Genomic DNA, 15,385 nt, shown 5'->3' on the forward strand with positions numbered 1-15,385 from the left:
TCTGGGGATCGAACTGGCACTGCAGAGGCCGCGGGCAGCTTCGCAGCCCAGCGTTCAACCACTGCACCACCATGGGAGGCCCTGTTGGCAAGGATTTCATTAAGGATTTTTGGTCAATAATGTTGGCCTGTAGTTTTCCTTTTTGGTGTTGTCTTCATTTGGTTTTATTAGTGTAATGTTGGCTTCATAGAACATATTTGGTAGTATTCCTTCTTTCTCAATTTTTTGAGAGTTAGTATAGGCTAGATTGCTCTTTGGTCTTTTACGCCATGTGAGGATGCAGCTAGAAGCTGGACCAGCAGAATCAAATATGCTAATGTCTTGGTCTAGGACTTCCAGCTTCTCAAATTGTGAGATATAAAAGTTTGTTATTGATAAGCCACCCTGTCTTCAGTATTCAGTTATGCATGAATGGACTTCAGTACTACTCTTTTTCAAGATCTGAGCCTGTGTCAAAGTTCACAGCAACTGAACCAAGCCTCTTATGAGCAGGTTGGGTTCTGAAAGACAATGCCTTTGGTCTTCTCAGAACAGCATACTTCTTGTCTTTATCATCACAGAGCCCAGAGCTATTCTTTTAGCAGACATAAGGGACAAAAGGAAATTGATTTAAAAACTCCTAAAATAGTATTTACAAATCTATAAGGTCAATACATGTACCTTCTTCAGGAAAGATGTAGGTAGAACTTCCTTTCCCTTCTGTTTAGGCTCTAATTATAAAAATAACTGAGGAAGAATTCTCAATCTCAGTAATCAAAAGATTTACATGCATCAGAACACAAAAACCAGGGTCAAAACCAAGACAATTATGTTTAATTCATTGTATTTTTACTCCAAGAATGTCATAGCTAGGAACATTTTCCTAAAATAAAAGCTCAGTTCTTACATATAGCAAGATGGAAAACCAACCCAAGATGACGTACTCAAGAATAACTTAACAAGTCAGCTTGAATGATTTTCAATCCTGTATTTAATCACCAGAGTGTCATACACAGGTCATGCTCTTTGAGTCATTTTTGGCTTAGTGAGACCCCATTCAAATACAGTCAGGTGACAACCAGCAAACTTCAAAATCAGCACAAAAAAATCAGTAGTCTTCCTATATGCAAACAATCAGTCTGAAGAAGAGGAAATTAAGAAAACCATCCCGTTTACAATTGAAACAAAAAAAATTCAAATACCTAGGAATAAACTTAACCAAGGAATGAGTGACCTATACAAAGAAAAGTATAAAACAGTGTTAAAAGAAATAGAAGAAATAAAGTCACACATAAATGGACAATTAATCTTTTTTTTTTTTAAGATTTATTTATTTATTTATACAAGCACTGGGTACAGTCAGAAGCGTGGGAGGGTGAGAGGATTCACCAGAGCAAGAGCTGGGAGCAGAGCAGGCAGAAGGACTGAAGTATACTACAGGGGAGCAGCAGATGGCAGGAGAGGTCTGCACGCCATGTGGGATCCTCCTCCCGTGGCTGGGGAGCAGCGGGGGATCGAACCGGCACTGCAGAGGCTGCGGGCAGCTTCGCAATCCAGCGCTCAACTGCTGCGCCACCAGGAAGGTCTGGACAATTAATCTTTGACAAAGCAAAGAATATGCAATGGCTTCAATATGATCCAGCAATTCCACTCCTGGGTATTTAGCCAAAGGACACAAAAACATTAATTCAAAAGGGCACCTGGGGGCCTCCCCGGTGGCGCAGCGGTAGAGCGCTGGGTTGCGAAGCTGCCCGCGGCCTCTGCAGCGCCGGTTCGATCCCAGGCTGCTCCCCGGCCACCGGAGGAGGGTCCCACATGGCGCGCAGACCTCTCCTGCCGCCCGCTGCTCCCCTCAGCTGTGTACTTCGGTCCTTCTGCCTGCTCTGCTCCCCGCTCTGGCTCTGGTGAATTCTCTCACCCTCCCGCACTTCTGACTGTACCCAGTGCATGTATAAACAAAACAAACAAACAAGCAAACAAACAAATAAAGAAAAACATGCCTTTATAAAAAAAAAAAATAAAAAAAAATAAAAAAAACAAAAAAAACAAAAAAAACAAAAGGGCACCTGTACCCATCTGTTTATAGCAGCACTATTTATAATAGGTAAGCTATGGAAACAACCCAAATGCCCAAAAATAGATGACTGGATCAAGAAGATGTGGTGCATATACACAATGGAATATTATTCAGCAATCAAAAAAGATAAACCCATGCAATTTGGAGCAACATGGATGGAGCTGGAAGACATCATGCTCAGCGAAATAAGCCAGAAAGAAAAAGAAAAATACCGGATGATCTCACTCATAGCAGGAAATTAGAACACCTAAATAAGAGACCAGGAAAAAAGACTAATTATAATAAAGTAAAGATAAAAATCAACAAGCAATTATAAACCAGAGACACACTATGGGGGCGGGGGGAGGGAGAAGGGAATAGGATCAAACAAAGGTGGTGGGAATTGTTTGGGGTCTATAACCAAAATGAAAATGCATACATTGTACAAAGATGAAAAATGATGTAAAAAATATATAAAATAAAAAAAATAATATGCAATGGAACAAGGACAATTTGTTCAATAAATGGTACTGGGAAAACTGGACCACCATGTGCAAAGAATGAAACTAGATTACTGCCTCCTTCCATGCACAAAATCAACTCAAAATGGATAAAAGAATTGAACAAAAGGCCTGAAGCCATAAACTATATAGAAGAAAATGTAGATAAAACACTACATTACATACATCTCAGTAACATCTTTAAGGACTTATCCCCCAAAGCAAAGAAAGTGAAGGAAAAGATAAGAGCTAGGATTACACCAAACTAAAAAGCTTCTGTATAACAAAAGAGACATTAGCCAAAACAAAAAGACACCCTACTGATTGGGAGAAAAAAATTGCACTCCATACAACTGATAAGGTACTGATCATAAAGATCTACAAAGAACTCACATGACTCAAAAAAAAACAAAGTAAACAATCCAGGAAAAAAATGGTCAGAAGAGCTAAAAAGACTTCTCCAAAGAGGAAATGCAAATGGCCAACAGGCATATGAAAAAATGTTCAACATCCCTTATAATCAGGGAAATGCAAATCAAAACCACGAGATACCACCTTATACCAGCAAGAATGGCACATATTAAAAAAGCTAGCAACAAAAAATCTTGGTGAGGATGTGGAGAAAAAGGAACTCTTCTACACTGCTGATGGGAATGCAAACTGGTCCAAACACTATGAAAAGAGTCAGCCTGGGTTCTCCTCCAGGGATCAGTCTGCTCTTTAGTTAAGCAAATACCCAAGTAAGGGCAGACTAATCTGGCAGGATAGGAAAGGTGGCTAAAGTGGAATGAAGCAAATAGTGAAGATTTAAAAACAGGGCTTTAAGGGATACCACCCAAGAGATATCATAAAAAGACTAGGAGATTTTACTTTCTTTGTACTCAAAAAAGACTGTCACTGTGATAACATGCCTTTTAGTAAATCACTAAAATGACCAACATGGAGTTGCTCCTTTGGCCACATACATGTGAATCTACAAGAAAGATGGTATCGTAGACATCAAGGGGGTGGCACTGTTCAAAAAGGAATGCCCCACAGACATTACCATGGCAAACTGGAAGCATCTATAATGTTGCCAGCATGCAGTTGGCATTGTTGTAAACAAACAAGCATAGGGCAAGATTCTTGCCAAAGAGAATTAATGCTTGTATGAGACACAGCAGGCACTCTGCAAGCTGAAATAACTTCATGAAACATATGAAAGAGAATAATTAGGGAAAAAAAGGAAGCCAAGGAGAAAAGTACTTGGGTTGAAGTGAAATGCCAGCCTGAGCAGCATACTCTGCGAGAACCAATGAAAAGAACCTTGGGCTGCTGGTATCCATTCCCTGTGAATTCATGACAAGAGCAGGGGCGTGGGGGAGACCTATGGTCAGTAAAAAATCCCAGACAAACTCAATGGAACACATATTCCAGAGTCACATCAGGAGAAACTGAGCTAACTCAGAGTTAACTAGTGTTTATGTGTGTAAGGTGGTCTTGGGGAGGTCAATATTGCTTTTACTAATTATGAATATTTTATAGGTTTATGTAAAGAATTTGGAAAATATAAAAATACTTTAAATCAGTTATGATTCTATTACTTAGCAAAAAAAAAACTTTTTTTTACTTTTCCCAGTCTCTCTTCTATGTATATAATTTTCATTTTAAAAAAGTATAGGATATCTCATAACTTCTTGAATTTTGGGAAATTATACTGGTCCTGGATCGTGTTGGTACTGGGGAGACAGCTCTGTCTTTGGAGCGCACCTTTGACCTTGAGTGCACAGTGCAGTGAGCAGACTGCTTCCTCTGCATGATTGGATGAGCCACTTTTCTTTCTTTTAGTATCATATTTTACTGGAATCATTGAATCTTAAAATTGGTAAGATCAGGGTTCATGGAATAGTATTTTTAAATTCCAAATACACTAGGCAAGAAGGAGCAGTTCACGTTCTTGGACAGAAATGTGCTTTGGACTTTTTCACACACAGTATCTTTGTTGTCACTGCCACATCACAGGCAGGAGATCCCACACTTCATATCCTGCTGTGAGGTAGAGAGTAATAGCTGTTGACAACAGCAGAGCATAGCCTATTCCTAATACAAGATGGGAATGGCCCGACCAGCCTAGTGATATGGGTCATCATTGCTGTCTGCATCTTTGCTGTCTTTCATAAAAGGAAGTGAACTCAATTTTATTTTCAATTTATTTCTCATGTACATACATATACTATATCAGTGGAATATAGAAAACGTAAAATAAGTTTTAAAAGCACAAAATCTCTAAAGATTCTATGGCAAGTCTCCAAAATAAAGAAATAAATTGAATTTGGGATTAGGTTGGAAAAAACTTGAATTAAGGGAAAGGGACTACTCTGAAATGAACTTTTGCAGAGTACTTTAAAAGAAGGGAGTTAAAACTTCTCTAAGGGCCTCCCTGGTGGTGCAGGGGTTAAAGTCTCAGTGCTATCAAGCTATCTCCAGCCACTGTAGCATGAGTTCCATCTCTGGCTAAGGAGCTAACCCACATGGCACAGCAGACCTCTCCTGACACACCTGCTGCTTCCCCTCAGCAGTGTATTTCAGTGGATCCACCTGTTCTGCTCCCCACTCTGTCCCTGGAGAATCCTCTTACCCCCTCTGGCCTATACCCTAGTTCTTGTATGTAAAAGTAAATAAAACAAATCTTTTAAAAGAACTCTTAAACTGGGCCTCCCCGGTGGCGCAGCGGTTGAGCGCTGGGTTGCAAAGCTGCCGGCGACCTCCGCGGCGCCGGTTCTATCCCCGGCTGCTCCCCGGCCACCGAAGAAGGGTCCCACAGGGCGCGCAGACCTCTCCTGCCTCCCGCTGCTCCCCTCAGCAGTGTACTTTGGTCCTTCTGCCTGCTCTGCTCCCCGCTCTGGCTCTGGTGAATTCTCTCACCCTCCCGCGCTTCTGACTGTACCCAGTGCATGTATAAACAAAACGAACGAACAAACAAACAAATAAATAAATTTAAAAAAAAAAAAAAACTCTTAAACTTAGTTCAGTTATAATACTCAGTTAATTTTAAATTATTATATTTAACTTCTCTTATTCTGTTTGCTGGAATCACCTGTCTAGAACTTGTATGCTGGGTGACTTCTGGGGACATGGCGACTGACCTAATGGTTCACCTCCCCATATGCATGCCAGATTAAAAAATTAACAAAATATCCACCGCCACCACCATCCCCTCCCCCAGCTCTATTAACAAACTAAAACCTCAGTAATTTTTCCTATAAAGAATTAACAAGGAGGAAATGAGGAAAAGAGGAAGAAACTGGCTCCACCTGGCAACAGTGGGAATAGTCACAGAGCCTACTGCAAATAGTGTCTGTGCAGACATTTTTGTCTGCTAACACTGCTAACATCACTGTTGGACATTTGTATCGCTAGACCTGTGGGTACCCCAACTTCTATTATCAAATTCAAACAATTTTGCTTTATGGACGTCGTTGAGCCTGAGTTAACATAGCTGGAGTCTGTCCCAGTCTTTCCTTAGATGCTCAAATCCTAATCTGAAAAACTATGTATTTATCCCCAGGATATTTAAACCTTGGGGTCTGTGATTTTAAGAGAATTAGTGTAGGGGGAGGGAGAAGAGGATGAGCAGTCATCTCTGCAAAAGAACAATATTTTTAAAACATTTTTAGTGTCATAAAAATATAGCATAAAATTTACTATTTTAACCATAGTTAAGTATATAATTAAGTGACAATAATTATATTCATAGTGTTTTACAGATATCAGTACCGTTTCCAAAACTTTCCATCACTCCAAAAAAAATTCTTATTTCCTTCTCCACCAGCCCCTGATAGCCTCTAACCTGCTTCCTTTTTCTCTGAATTTGTTAATTTGAGATATTTCATCTAAGTAGGATCATTCAATATTTGACCTTTTGTGGCAGGCTTTTTCTCTTAGCATAATATATTCAAGATTCATCCTGTTGTAACATGTATCAGACCTTAATTCATTTTCATGGTTGAATAATAGTCCATTGTATTTACATTTACTTTGTATTTACATTTTGCTTATCTCTTCATCAGTTGACAAACACTTGGGTTGTTTCTACCTTTTGGCTTTTGTGAACAATGATGCTATGAATGTTGGCATATAAGTGTCTGTTTCAGACCCTAGAATAGCATTTTGCTAACTGAGAAAGGTATAGATTCTTTGTACAGAAAGATTGTTAGCTAGACTTCCAGTGTTGACTAAAATAATTTTCAGTATCGCTTAAATATACACAAATGTAAAACTAAAAGTTAATTCCCATGCTTATAGCTCTTATAAAATCAAAACCAGTTTTTCAGCTAGATGAAACTATAAAAGCAATACAACTAAAATGAACAATTCTCAACAGAAAATACAGTACTTGTTTTTTGTAAAAAGACATATTTACATTTTTAGCACAATGGACCACTATTTTAGCCTTCATCATTATATTTTCTTCTTTAATTGTATTGTTTTTTATTGAGGTAACATTGGCATAAAACACTGTATATAACTCAGACATACGGGTTCACACCTGTTAAGATGGATGTTGCCACACCACACCTACCACCAAGGCACCCATGATCCCTATTTTGAACCACTAATCTATTACCTTGATGGGCCATCTAGCTGCTAGAGTAACCCAGAATATAAATCTGGAAAACACCAATTTTACAAAAAAATTATTTCCTGCTTTTTTACTACATATTTACATTTTATTAATGAATTATTAATGATCTACAGCCACTTGCTGTATTGCTGTCAGGTACTGACTGTGACAGCACAGGCTTTATTTAGTAACTCAGTTAATTCCAGTTATTTCTACTGACACCTGTTTGAATTATTAAGACCAGATTGCTCACCTTTCATTTAACGCAAATATCACTTGTATTTTAGTCTACTTCTGTTTATTATTAGCTCATTTCCATAAATTAGTACAGCACTCTACAATAGTTTGTTGTCATCACAATATTAAATCAGATTTTTAGTTTATTAAATTAGAACCTAAAGCCACATTCCATAAAAATGGCTTTCACCGGAAAGTTATACTGTAAAAGTTAGTTTTCATAACTGTAAAAAATTAAAATGTAAGCACAACAATGGAACACAAGGTGAAGGTGTTATTTTGAAATTAGGATATGCCCACTCAGGAGCTGTTCAGCACACAGCACTTGAAGAGAGAAATCGTGCCTCCAGGGTGTCACCTGGCAGTATTGTAAGCGTAAATATAAAAATGAGCCTGAACAATGAAAATCCCATGTCATGTGTAAAATGACCATTGTATTTATTTTTGATGCCAACACTTTTAATAGTCCCAGAATTAAAATACCAAGAAATATACCAAAGCATACCTAGGTTAACATTCTCCCACTTTGACAAACTCTGGTTTAAATATTAACATTTTACTCACTTTGAACTCTAGTGCTTTACTCACAAAGGTTTGATCTGCCACTTAAAAATAGGGGCAGTTTATGATTATGAACTCTATTTTTATAATAGGATTCATTTATAATTTCTTTTTTAAAAGATTTATTTATTATTTATGCATACAAGAGCTGGGATACAGGCCAGAGATGTGGGGGGTGAAAGGATTCACCAAAGACAGAGTGGGGAGCAGAACAGGCAGACTGACTGAAATATACTGCTGAGGGGAGCAGCAGGTGAGACAGGTCTGCCTCGCCATGTGGGTTGCTCCCTGGCTGCCTGGGGATCGAACTTGTGCTGCAGAACCTAGCGATTGCTTCATAGTGCAGTGCTTAACCCCTTGCACCACCAGGGAGGCCCCTCATTTATAATTTTTTAATGAGAAATAGAATTGCCATACAGATGGCTAATTATATTGCAAAATTAATGTGTTTTCTTCCTCACTGGAAAACTGAGGAAAGGTTGCTTGATAAACACAAAACCTCCACACAGCGATATTCAGTGGGTGTTAAGGAATCATTTTGATAGCCCCTTCCACTTCTATGCTACAGAAAGAAAACCAGTGTCAACTCAACTTTGGTAAAATCTCATCCATTCAATAATTTTCCTTTATATAATTCCATATGGGCCCCATGCCAACCCTCAAACTTCTTTTTCCTGCCTCGTTCTATCATCACCTTCAAAACAAGTCTCATGGTATTTTAAATGAAATCTTGATTCTTATCCTTTGAAAAAAATTGTAACAATTAGCACTAATTCATAGTGTGCAGATTTTGGAAGGAGAGTCCTCTTCTGAGCAAGGCTTCTTCTCTTTTGTTGCTGACACTTGTCTTCATGATCCTCTTTCTGGGATAAATAGGAAATCTTATTTTCTTGTGGTCAATAATATGCCTTTCACTTTAAAATATTTTTATATTTTAAAAACTTCTTTTTAACCTGCATCATTTTATATCATGATTTTTCATTTGCTGTATTTTATTTTCACATAAATTATATTAAAAGTAATACAATATAAATGACTACATGTGATTTAATCTAGATGATGTCCTTATAGACTTCAGTGGATATACATTGTGGTATCTGGTTTTGTTTTTTTTTTTTCATTTTAAAAATTACGTTTAATAAATATAATTGTTACTGTGTCATTCTGCAGCATAGTTTTCTCACATGTAATACATTTCAAAGTATAAAGTAAGGTTTCCCTATCAAATCACCACTGAAGGTCTAGAATCCATCTTTTATATTTATATCATTTTATAGTACATTGAATACAGTAGAACAATAATTAGTGTTGAATGAGTAAGATAAATAATATAAATGGGTGTTATCTGACTCTATTCCACTAATAGTTAAAAGCCCATATTTTTTTTTTCTTTATTGAGGTCACACTGGTTTATAACACTGGGCATGGTTCACACCTCCATGGAGTAGTTACCACCCCACACCCAACTCAAGCACCCCACAATCCTTTACCATAGGCATCTCTCTCCTGCCTTCCCCTCCCCCTGCCCCCTATAGTTGTCTCAATTTTACAGCCATATAGTAGTCTCAATTCTACAGCTATGGGTACAAGCCCATAGCTTCATTTTGCCACAACTGCTCACCTAACTGATAGAAGTTCAGTTTTCCTAGAGAAGATATAATATAGAAAAATATGTATTTGACTATTAGAAAAAGGGCTTTTGCTGTAAATAAATATGGAATCACAACTAACAGTGATACCCCTCCACTGTTAGTAGCACCAGCTTGCAAGTAAACACTTATTTTGTTGCCACTTTAACCCATTTCCTTTTTAAATTTTCAGAAATTTAAGAAAATGTCAATAGAAGCATCAGTAGAAGTTTTTAAACTTTAAGAATGCAGTAAAGATAGAATTATATCAGTATCTCATACTTGTTGAGCACATGTGTTTATCTTTGTAAATGTATGGAAAAGAAAATTGAATAGGAAATCTATCTTATTAGACTCATAAATGTGAAATTTTATGCAATTTTGTATTTGATTTTTGTATAGGCAGAAATACTCAGTATCCTGAGTCACAGAAACATCATCCAGTTTTATGGAGTAATTCTTGAACCTCCCAACTATGGTATCGTCACAGGTAGGAACTCGTTATTTGACTTCTTCCTTTTCCCATTACCTAGCTTTAGATTTCTTAATGTGCTAAAATGCTTAATATTAGGTTTAGTCATGAATTGTATGCTACTGTCAGATGTCACTTTTGTTGCCATAAAGCATTAATAAAACTGATTATATCAATATAATTAAGAATGGTGTTTCCATTTCTACCCATGTTTAATTGTGCTAATTATATCTGTGTAAATGCTATTTAAATGCACTCACAGCTGCAATACCAATATTTAAAGGTGCCGTTTAACTAAAATTTCATTTAATTAGTTGAAATGAGCGATGTTTTTTGTAACTCTGTGACCTTTTACAAATTAAGATTTCTTGAGCTATTCCTGTTGTAACTCTTTACAAGGCATTTAAATCCCATTAGAGCATTCTTTCTTTAAGGTCTCTGACATGAGGACAATATTTTTCAGGTTTGGTCATCTGGGCTGGTAATGACCTTGATCTAAGTTATCACACAATTTGGAGCAGCAATTTATAACTGGTAGAAATACCCTTTCCAAAATGGAACACACAGATATTTTTGCATATAAAACCACACAAGGACATATATTACTAATACTTTATGCTCATACTTACACATTCCAGTGAGCAGTCTGGGAAGCATAATAAGTATAATCTTCAATTTACAACAAATAACTTTGGTCGATTCTTTATTGCGGTAGTTCTTTGATTACAACAACAATCAAGAAAACCTTAAAAGATTAGTCCTGTCTTCTTCTACTGTAGTGGTAAGAACTTGGATTATTTTTATAGAAAATAACCATAAAACAACCTCAATAAAAAGGATTGGATTGGGTACTGTCTTATAAATTGCCTCATCTAACACTTGCACTGTTCACTAAGCAAAATAATATCTATTTTACAAATAAGAAACTGAAACTTTAAGTAAACTTTCTCAAGGTCACTCAGCTAGTGGTAGAATCAGAGTGGTTAAATTTCTCAGGTTGACTTTAAACAGGAGTTCCTCTTCTTGCACACAAGCTAGGTCCTGGAAGCCTACAAGCACTCTGGTTCTGAAGTACAAAGGGACAAAGGTAACTTATTTCCATCTCTGATAAAGGCATTTTACCATGCTTTTACTCTGACAAATAGCATTTTTACCTAGGGTCCTAAGTGGAGGACATTTTATCCCCAATTAGCTATCTTTAGATTTATGCTTAAAATAGGATATGTGGCAGTTTTATTTTGAGCCTATTTCTTATTAACTTGAATATCCAAGAATGGGTTATATATGTTTAACATTGTAGTTCCAATTTCTAAATTTAAGTTAAACCCTATTTAGACCCAGTTACAATATTGCTCCTTCTTTATGTTTCCCTTATAAATCCAAATCCAGTTTTGTGATCTTCATTTTATGGCTTAAGTTACTTTTATCTGGAAGATGAAAGCATGAGGCTTTAAAGAAATTAGACTTTCTTGTCTTGTACCTTGATGTTTAATGTATTTGAGGAGAAGATTTCAGTTTAACTAGCTGAGTGAACTATTTAGGGAGTTTTCTAGTTTCTTTTTTTGGGAGGGGGAGGATGGTAATGAATTTATTAGGAATTTTATAGTGTCACAATTAAGTTAAATTAAAAAAATTAAAAAGATCATACTGAACCACTAATGAACATGTTATAATGATTCAAAGATTTTTATTCTTATATTATATATGCCTAAGTGTCAAAGTGGTTAGGTGAAGACTAAGACACATACTTTTAATATAAAATATTTTAAAAGAATTATTAGTAAAGACTAGGGGACAAATACAAATAAGAGTTATGTTAGTGGGGTGACTGATTTTTTCTTTTCCTTTTTAAAATTTTCCATAACATTATTTTACTGGAACGAATGTTTATAATCCATTTAAAAAATAGTATGCAAGGTCCTCCCTGGTCCTAGTTTTTTGAGATGAGGATGAGGAGTAAAAAAAGGGCCATGAGTCATGGTGTGAATTCCTTTCCCCAAGACTTACCTTTCAGTTCCAAGGAGGATATAAAGCATTCATGCTTATTCAGTATGTTCAATCCAGGTCTTTTCATCCAAAGGAGAGAAAGAATCCAAGCAGTCCTATCAGTAAGTTTGATATTATTTAGTTGTCTTTATAGACTAGCCAGTTGTTTATATTATGTACCTTTCTAGCATTCCTTGCTCATCCCTGTGCCTATTCAACAATATCTTTGGTTATAATTAATTCTTTTTAGATCTATATTTCCCCATCCAATCAGTAAGTAAGCAATTATAACATTAAACACTTTAAAATAACACAAGTTTCAGATTTGGGAGGTAATAGTAAATTGTGTATTTGTAGCTCTTTTATTGACCTGCGAGGTTCGTTATTAAAGATACCTCTTAACCAAGTTTTGGTATTTTCAAATATGTTAATTTGATACAATTATCTTTGCATTCTAGTGATGCTAATTTCAATTGTTTACAAATATCTAACAAAAAAAATACATAAACTTTCCAATCAACCTTCTGCATTAGTAGATCAAACCATGCTTTGTGTATAGGTAGCAATACATTGCCAACTGAGCCAAATTTGGAAGATTAAATGGGTTGGGTATCATAGCACTTACCCTGTCTCTTGAAATGAACACCATTAAGTCATTATGGAAAGGTTGAGAATGAAAAAAGACAGATAAACAGACAGGCTTGAATTACCTGGCCTAAGTAGATGCATTTCTTTAGAAGCACGTCATCTTTCTCAGCTGTTGAAGACACTGAGGGAAATTTTTTTTTAATTGAAATACTGTTATTTTACATCCCTGTTAGTAAGGGTCTATCTTGAATGGCTTGAAATCATTTCAGTTTGAGTTTATTTAATAGAAGAGGTTAGTGCAGCAGGCACCTGTTGTCACTTACGTTGAGGACTTGAAAGAATGATTTACCAGTGTGATGAGAATGTAATAAACACTAGCATAGGAATTGGGAGGTGTGAGATCTTGCCTTGATTCTGCCAAAGCTGTGTAATTGAGTCACTGATGATCTCTGTTTCCGTTTTCTTATCTGTGTATGAAGGGATTAGAATAGATTATATCTGGATGACTATGTGTATGTGTACTCCTGTGCATGTGTGTTTGCTGAAACTTTTCATCACACATTTACAAAAGCTGCTTATCAAAGGAAATGGGCATGGTCCAAGAAGGAGCTGCCATTTCATTTCTCTTGGAAGGAAAATGAAAATCTTTTCTTCAGATATACTACATAATAGAGTTGACTGAACCACAAATGCCAAAGTCAAAAGATTTAATAATAGATCATCTTTTCTTTGATCTTTAGAAACCTCAAATACGTATTATTGCTCCCATACTTTTATCTTGTTTTTCCTCCCTATCCCCCCCCCCCTCATCTACCCTTCTCCCACCTCCTCTCCCCTTGCCCCCAGGAGAGGAAGGAAGAAGTCCTTAAATACCAGATCATGTAACTCTTGTGTAGCAAATCACTTTGGAGAGGAACCCTGCACAAAGTATGGAACCCCTGGGTCCCTAAGTTCAAGAGGAAGATGATTTAGGATGCCAGAGACCTAGTGAATTACATCTTTGTGCCCTGGGCCTGCTACTACCTATTAATTTTATTGTCTATTTCACATTACTTCTTACCACTGTTCTAAGAAAGGCTACTAAGTCTATGTAATTCCTGAACAGGCCCACCTTCACATTAAACTCAACCATAGAAAACATTAAATTTTAAATGCCCAATCTTATTTCCTTTGACTTGCTTTTGATCTATTTTAAGCACAGACACATATAATTTGCATGTTTTACTATTGAGTTGGTCTTTCCTTATTTGCCAGTTAGAAACAAGTACCATGTCCTATAACAATTCTAGACATTTGCCCAAATTCATTTGTTATATTAGTTAGAAGTCAAACTAAGTTTAGTCTTGGTGATAGTATATTATGAAAATATTTCATGGTAATGATATTTGTTTCAACAATACTGACAGTCTGTTTACATTTTCCAAGCCAGCTATTGTTGCCAGAACTCAAATAGAAAAGGCATCTTAGAAATCAAAATGTTTTCTTCACATGATTCTTAATGATGCTTTTAAAAAAGAATTAAAATAAATATTTTACACTAAGTTCATTAAAGTACTCTCTAGGGAGAAGTGGGTTGAAAAACATAACCATATGTGTATATGATGTCTTTAATTTTCAGTGAGGAGCTAAAAGGGATGAAAGAATTAAATGCTTTAAAAAAAATAGCTACCTACACTTTAAGATCCTGCATTTACATGAAATAATATAATAATATTGTCTTTCTTGCACCCTCACATTCATGAAACAATTTCATTTAATGATATATCTTCTATATTCCTGGTTTTTTTAAATCAGCAAAATCAGTTTTTAAAGCAGCTAAACACAGTTTTCAAAGTGCATTTATTCTGGAAAAAGACCCTGTTCTCCTCTACTCTAAATATTCTGATTTGCTTCAGACACCCCTGATCACCAAATGTACAGTAATTTTTCCCAGATGAAGCAATTCTCTGCACCACCAGCTATAGCATACAATTTAGCACAATCCTTACACAATCTACCTGTAGATAGCATCTAATCCCATGGGTTAAGGGCACAGTCACACAACCTTGCCCTCTCCTTTCCTTGGATGCCAATTGCAAGTCTAGGTTGCCACCTGTGCCTCTAACCCACGAACTATAAAATCAGTAAACTTAAAACCTGGTGAGTAGAAATTACTCAATCTTTTTTTTTTTTTTTAAATAATAAATTTTATTTTTATATTCCCCCATACAATTGCAAACCCCCCATTCTGACCCCAATCCTTCCCCTCCCGCCCCCCACCCCCCAAAAAGTGTCTCTGGTTCATAGTTTTTGTTGATTTTGATTTTCACTTTCTTATATTCATTTTCCTGGTCCCTTATTTAAGTTTTCTAGATTCCTGCTATGAGTGAGACCATCCGGTATTTTTCTTTTTTCTTTTTGGCTTATTTCACTGAGCATGATCCCTTCCAGCGCCAACCATGTTGCTGCAAATTGCATGTGTTTATCTTTTTGAATGCTGAGTAATATTCCATAGTATATATGTACCACATCTTCTTGATCCAGTCATCTATTTTTGGGCATTTGGGTTGTTTCCAAAGCTTAGCTATTGTAAACAGTGCTGCTATAAACATAGGGGTGCAGGTGCTCTTTGGAATTGATGTTTCTGTGTCCTTTGGGTAAATACCTAGGAGTGGAATTGCTGGATCATATGGAAGCTCTATGTTTAGTAGGTCCAGAAATCTCCACACAGCTCTCCACAGTGGTTGGACCAGTTTGCACTCCCACCAACAGTGCAGAAGAGTTCCTTTTTCTCCA

General features: G+C 36.5%; 1 protein-coding gene across 3 annotated transcripts in view; it reads left to right on the forward strand.

Moving 5' to 3' along the window:
* The window catches only part of MAP3K20 (mitogen-activated protein kinase kinase kinase 20), a 170,396-nt gene that overhangs the window by 72,498 nt on the left and 82,513 nt on the right, over positions 1–15,385 (forward strand). For all 3 annotated transcript variants that reach the window (XM_037523556.2, XM_054699869.1, XM_054699868.1), the window contains exon 3: positions 9,967–10,054. In XM_037523556.2, coding sequence (XP_037379453.2) covers positions 9,967–10,054 — 88 coding nt within the window. The remainder of the gene's footprint in view (positions 1–9,966; positions 10,055–15,385) is intronic.

This window comes from Talpa occidentalis, unplaced genomic scaffold (genome assembly GCF_014898055.3).
Source record: "Talpa occidentalis isolate TD23 unplaced genomic scaffold, MPIMG_talOcc4v2.1 talOcc4.3, whole genome shotgun sequence".
Lineage (NCBI taxonomy): Eukaryota > Metazoa > Chordata > Mammalia > Eulipotyphla > Talpidae > Talpa > Talpa occidentalis.